Here is a 6,185-nt window from a genome sequence, read left to right as displayed (position 1 = left end):
TGTTTCTTCATTCTTTTAGCAGTTTCCCTCATCAAATAAAGACTCTTTTCCATAACCTCCTTTTGAGCCCCGGGGCATCGTTCAAGTGATAACAAGAAAGCAGATAAAGCCACACGAGTCAACGGGACATCATCACTTTTGCTTGCTTGTGACACTGTGGAAAGAAGGCTGGAACCCCAATCGGGTACAAACTCTTCTGAAGGAAGGTTTCGGTCTTCTAGCAATAACCTTGCAACTAAAGTCCCGTGCCATTTCACAGACCTCTCGGGTGCAACCAAGGCGGTCATGATGGCTTGACCATCATGGTCAAGTTCTTGGATATGTGACCGGTTCACGTCGGAAGCCATGGCCCAATTGGCTAAAGCCCAAGCAGCAAAAGGGACTGCAACATGTTGGCAATGCAAATCATCCCATAAACCAGGGATAAAAGTTGCAGAGTTAGCACCTATTTTGTTGAATAACATTCTTTTGTTTTTCTGTTTGGGTTTACCATGTGGCTGATTTAGCTTCTTTGAACGGTTTGGTCTAGAAGCGGGTGGTTCTGGTTCGTTCCAGTTTGTGCCACCTTCTTCAACCACTTGCAGTGCAGCTGCAATGTCTCGCAATGCAGCTTTTCTTGATAGCTTTGGTTTCAGCTTGATTTTATCCACATTATCATCATCATGTGAAGTGACAATATCCATTATTGCTGCAACAAGCATGCTCCTGCCTTTTAGTGGATCAGCAGTTTTATACGAATTAGGGCTCGTTTTCTGCTTAATTGAAAATGCAGCATATCAATTAATGTTTCTCATTTGATATTTTGAATGGCCACACTATATCTACACCACCCCGGCTGATTTCAAGCCATCAAACAGTCATCCCAAAACACTTCGACGGACATTTGGACCAAAAAAGTCAAACTTTGAAAATTATTGATCAAAAGGCCGTTTGAACAATATTCAGACGGCCATTCTGACAATTGTTGTCAAACTTTAATTATTGTTTACAACGACCATTTGAAAAATACCTGGATGGCCATTCTAACCATAAAAGATCAAATTTTTGAATTTTTGGTCAAAACGTCCGTTTGACCTCTCTATCCAGACGGCCCAGATGTCACAGACACACATAACCGTCTGTTCTATAAAGCACTAATTAGTAATTATACCTGGTCTTGACAGTGACGATGGGTCGAGAAGATGAACCGGAGAAGATTAAGAACCGCTTGAGGCCGTCTGAGAACCGCCTCAGAAACATTAGGATCCGCAATCAAGTAGGCCAAAGCCCTAGCCGATTCCACCTGAGTACCATAACTCCCACCTCTATTCAACGCCACGGAGTCCAACAACCAATCCACCACCAACCCACCACCCGCCCCAACAATGGCAGACCTCCTGGTCGCATCAGCCGCCAACAAAGCCGCAACCTTAACCTCAAACCCTGCACGAACCTCATGGTTAGCTGAAGACAAAACAGAACTCAACGACTTCCATAGCACCGATAAAGCGACACCCGTATGCTTCATGGTGTCCATGATCCTCCTGACGGACTCGTTGGAACGTTCGATGGTGAAATCTTCCATCATGCGGGTTTTCTTACGTCGGACTTCGTGAAACTCGTCGTAATCGTAGAAAACAACGTAGGATACGGCAAGGGTGGCGGATAGAATACTGGAAACAACGGCAACGCGGGAGAAGGAGTTTGGGCGGAGACGGTAGAGGAGGGGACCGGGTTGGGCCGGAGAACAAGCATTTTGTAGCTTCTTGAGGATTCGGTTATAGGCGGATGAAGGTGAGGAAGAATAGAGGCGATTTGGTGCATATTTAACGGTGGTTTTGATTATCAATGTATGGGAAAGCATGATAATATTGATATTATGCATGCATGTAATGTAATGTAATGTAATGTAATGTAATGTAATGCAATAAAATCTTTGGGGAATTGGTTAAATCAGTTTTACAAGGTTTTAGAATAGAATTTACGACGCCGAGAGCGAAGATCGTGGGGAATATGCGGCATAAAATAAAGTATAGTGGATTTTTTTTTATGTTTTATAACTTTATCCGGTTTGGAATCATCTGACATTAATTGATTAACAAATGTATAAATGTACAATGGTGTTATAGTGAAAACTTGTATTAACATCCTCAAATGAATATGTACATTGTGATTGCAATTTAACTAATTACTACAACGTGTTGTTTAATTGTTTGCTTGATTCCATCAACATTTAGTTATTGGATTTTGTATCGATATTAAACTAAACATTTAAATGTTAGTTTGAAATTGATCAAAAAGGTTTGAAAGAAAAAAAAAAATTAAAATATATCAAAAGAATTTGAACTTGTAATGAATTTAGAGACAAAATAATCTATATTTATATTATATTATAAAGAGGAGTGATGGACGAAATAGTCATTTCACAATTTAGATGACAAAACGTATTTTTTGTGCCGGTTGGTTTCTATAGATTTGATCTATAATCTATGACATGCATGTTGGTTTTCAAATATATAATTTATATGGGAAATGACACATGTTTTTTGTTAATGTCTATTTTTGGTTGGCAAATTTATGCTTACCTAGAAATAGCTGCAAAGTATAAATAGTTGCATATTTAATGATGTGTGATTTTTAAAATTGTCGCGCTAAGCCACACAACGTACATTTATCACTTTAGAACAAGATCAGTTTCGTAGCCCTATATATGCTCTCATTGACTATGGTTTTCTTATGATGTTTGTTAGCAAATTGAAAATTTGAGACATTTGGATTTCATCTTATGGAGAACTATGAAATTCAAATCCTAAATCAGCTCGAGTTAAAATTGGTTTAGTTTGGTCAACAAAGGTCAAAACTTGCTTATGATCGGTTTAGTTGTCATTGTGAATTGGTAATAGTTAGTTAAAAAAAGACATACCCGTCGCGAAGCGTGTCGATCGTCTCTCCCTCGTATCTATACTTAATATATATCTATATTTCTATACATTACATTATCATTCATATAAGCGTCATTTCATCTGCTACCATCTCTCGCTCTCTCTTCTTAAGGGCTAATTAAAGCTCAGAGCACTTTCTCGGTAACAACTATTCTTAGGCGACGTTATTTCCACTCTCTGCCAACGTTAAATTTCAATTAATATGGAATGAACTCAATTGAATGGTTATATATGTAATCACTTGAACGGGTTATATAACCCTAATCTCTCAACCCCACCATTCGACATCTCAAATTTCACCACTGTGGCACTTCCTCCCACCCTCGCACCATTGCCACCACCACCACCACCACCATCATCATCATTGTCGTCGTTTTCCATCATCGATTATCCACTTGATCTTAAACCTTGATTGCTCCGGCACCCTCATTTTAGATGCAAGTCCTCGTGAGTTTCTGTTTCGCAATTCCAAATTTTATTATTAATTTTGCAATCCAGTATAATATGTATTAGAATCAATAATTAGTTGGTTTTATATTTGATTTTGTTGTTCGGATCGCTTAGACAGTTCTAGAATTTCTAAGAGTGGTTCTTTCTTAAAGAAGATGTTAACGCATATGTACTGCTTCTGAATTTGATTTTACCTGTTCGTGACATTAGGTGATATGATTATCTTGTGCTCTTGATATTAGATTATGTGCTAGTTACTTCACTTGATGCCAAATGGATAAATTGAGAGATTAGGGATTGTTATGTACAATGCAACATCCACAAATTTGCCTCAGATTTTGCATACTTGTTATAAGAAAGTGAACAAATAAGATACCAATCCAATTTTTATCTAACTGGCAATGAATTTTGGAAATTGATATATGTATATGTTTGTTCTTGATCTCATTATTACAACAGTCTCTGACTAGAATTGTTTCGTACGATGTGGTGATACAGAATGAAGAATTTATTGATGAAATGAATCTCTTAGCTTGTTATACTTTCAAGTTTCAATGACCAGCGATGTTAGTATATGTTGAAGACACTATCAGTCATGTAGAAACTAGGGTATGAAAACATATTGAATCTATAATAATCAGTATACTCGTTACCCATTCCATGCTACTTCTATGTATTTATAGTTTTATACAATCTTTGTTACTTGAGCTATTAAGGTAATGTTCTAAAGAATATAGAGAGACTATTGCATCTTTGATGTTTGTTGCTGAAAAAATTTCTGATCTTCTAGAGCTGCATGATCTCTAGGTTTTATTTAAAAAAAAATATGGGAATGGTTTAAAATGTTATGTTAATCAAGTGATAAGTTTCCAGATATTATAACATTATATGAATATGGTTTTGACCTAACATCGTTACATACGTCTAATCCGTTTGTTGGTTACCATTAGCCTCCAAACCGCTAGCGGTGGAGAAGAGAATTAAGTGGCTGCAAGATATAGCGGTCGGGATTATAAGGCGATTATAAGGCGATTATAAGGTGTCGGATTTGAACATGTTAACTCCTGAATTTAAAAAAGAAGTTGAAACATGATAAATTTGAAATATATTCTCTCTTTCTTAAAGTTAACATTAGTTTGACTTTAAAAGTCAAAGGGTTTGGTTTTTAACTTCAAAATTGATACGATTTTGTTATTATTATGGAGAAAGAAATATTAATTACATATGTTTTTATATGTGTTTTAATTGCATATTATTTTACACTTTGGTTCTTTTAAACATATTAGTTAACTAGAATTTTACCTGGCGCAATGTGTCGGGCAGTTGGTTGGTATAACCCGAGCGTTATGATGGAAAGCCAACGCGAATTTGATCAGTATCGGTTACGTTCGTTATGGTATAACCAACGTTGATAAAATCCAACTGTTAAAACCACAAAAAATAAATTCATCAAGTTAATATATAAAAAACAATATATTTAAAACGACGTTTATTCGGTCGGTAAAACTCAAGCATTGCGGTCCCTGATGTTGTTGGGGTAGGTCGGTAAAACCCATGCGTTGGATGTGATATTCGTCAATTTCGGGTCTCGTTTTATATTCATTTTGTAATCATTTCGTAACATGTCGATTTTTCGCGTTTTATTTTAATAAATTATACTTGTAGTTGTGGTTAAGCGTGTAAACCCGAACCGGCAAATTTATCAATCAATGATAATATAACTCTAGCATGTGCGGGGTTTGTCAAAATTCCGTTAGTTTTAGTTTATAAGTTTGGTTAAATAACTTTAGGGACTAAAGTGGATTTCTTTAAAGTTATACAAGTTTTAAATTATTTTTAACAAAATACCAAACATGAGGGGCCAAAGTGTAACATTTATAAACCACCTATATAATCAAACAAACCCTAACCCTACCATAAACTTTCAGCCGCCACCCCCCTTGTAGCCGTTTTTCTGCGAGCCTGAGATTCCGGCAGGAAACCGGCGACGCGATTCCGGCCACCCTCTTCCCTTATTCTCCGACACCGACGCACCACCTCCACTTCACCTTCCCTCCCTCGGTTTTCCGGCATCTCCATCACCCTCAGCCGCCCTCTCTTTCCCTCTCCGGTCGCTTTTCCGGCGACCAGAAAACCATACCTCAACCGTCTCTCTCTCTCTCTCTACCTCCGTTCTCTCTCTATCTTCGTCATCTCTCTCTCTCTGCTCTCGGCTCTCTCCCTCTCGCTCTGCTCTCGGATCTCTCCCTCCCGCTCTTTCTCTCTCTCTCTCTCTCTCTCTCGCTTTCTCTTTTTCTCTACATTTCGATCATTTATTATTTATCGATTCGTCAATTGAGGTGAGTACATTTCATCCCCCGTTTGCAATTTTATATTTTGGGGGTAACATGCATAGTTATTCAAAACCCGAATGATTTATTATACTCGTTTTCTCAAACCACAAACTTTAGGGTGTATGATACTTAGAATACTTGCTCTTTTGTGTGCTATATGTTTCATATGCTTTACGTGTGCGAGTGTTTATTTTTATGTTGTTGTTGAGCCTCATTAAGTATGATCATACGCTCCCCTAACTACATAGCCTTGTGCTAGTAGAATAGGGCCTCATTATCCGAGTATGTCGGTTGTTACCGATTAGAAAGGATCCTCATTTACATATGTTTTATATACCACGATTGATACTTTTATTTATAGTCTCATATACGTTTGTGGATTTCGCTCATATTATATATATACTCAAACTATGAAATTGCTCACCAACATACGTGTTTACAAATATTATTTTATGCATTGTTACAGGTTTGACTTTTGTTG

At 37.3% G+C, this 6,185-nt stretch overlaps 1 protein-coding gene across 1 annotated transcript; it reads right to left on the bottom strand.

Moving 5' to 3' along the window:
• Positions 1-5: 5 nt before the first annotated feature.
• Positions 6-1,846, bottom strand: LOC143606172 (uncharacterized; the record flags this gene model as incomplete). The annotated part of the gene is made up of 2 exons (XM_077082030.1): positions 1,151-1,846; positions 6-755 (listed from the first exon to the last, which is right to left on the bottom strand). Coding segments are annotated over exons 1-2 (1,443 nt in total), but the record flags the coding sequence as incomplete, so codon positions are not given.
• Between the last annotated feature and the right edge of the window lie 4,339 nt (positions 1,847-6,185).

This window comes from Bidens hawaiensis, unplaced genomic scaffold, assembly GCF_021521415.1.
Source record: "Bidens hawaiensis isolate Kalapana, Puna unplaced genomic scaffold, B.hawaiensis_p1.1 tig00073366_1, whole genome shotgun sequence".
Lineage (NCBI taxonomy): Eukaryota > Viridiplantae > Streptophyta > Magnoliopsida > Asterales > Asteraceae > Bidens > Bidens hawaiensis.
The sequence above is the reverse complement of the archived record's forward strand: the minus strand, read 5'-3'. Positions and strand labels throughout refer to the sequence as shown.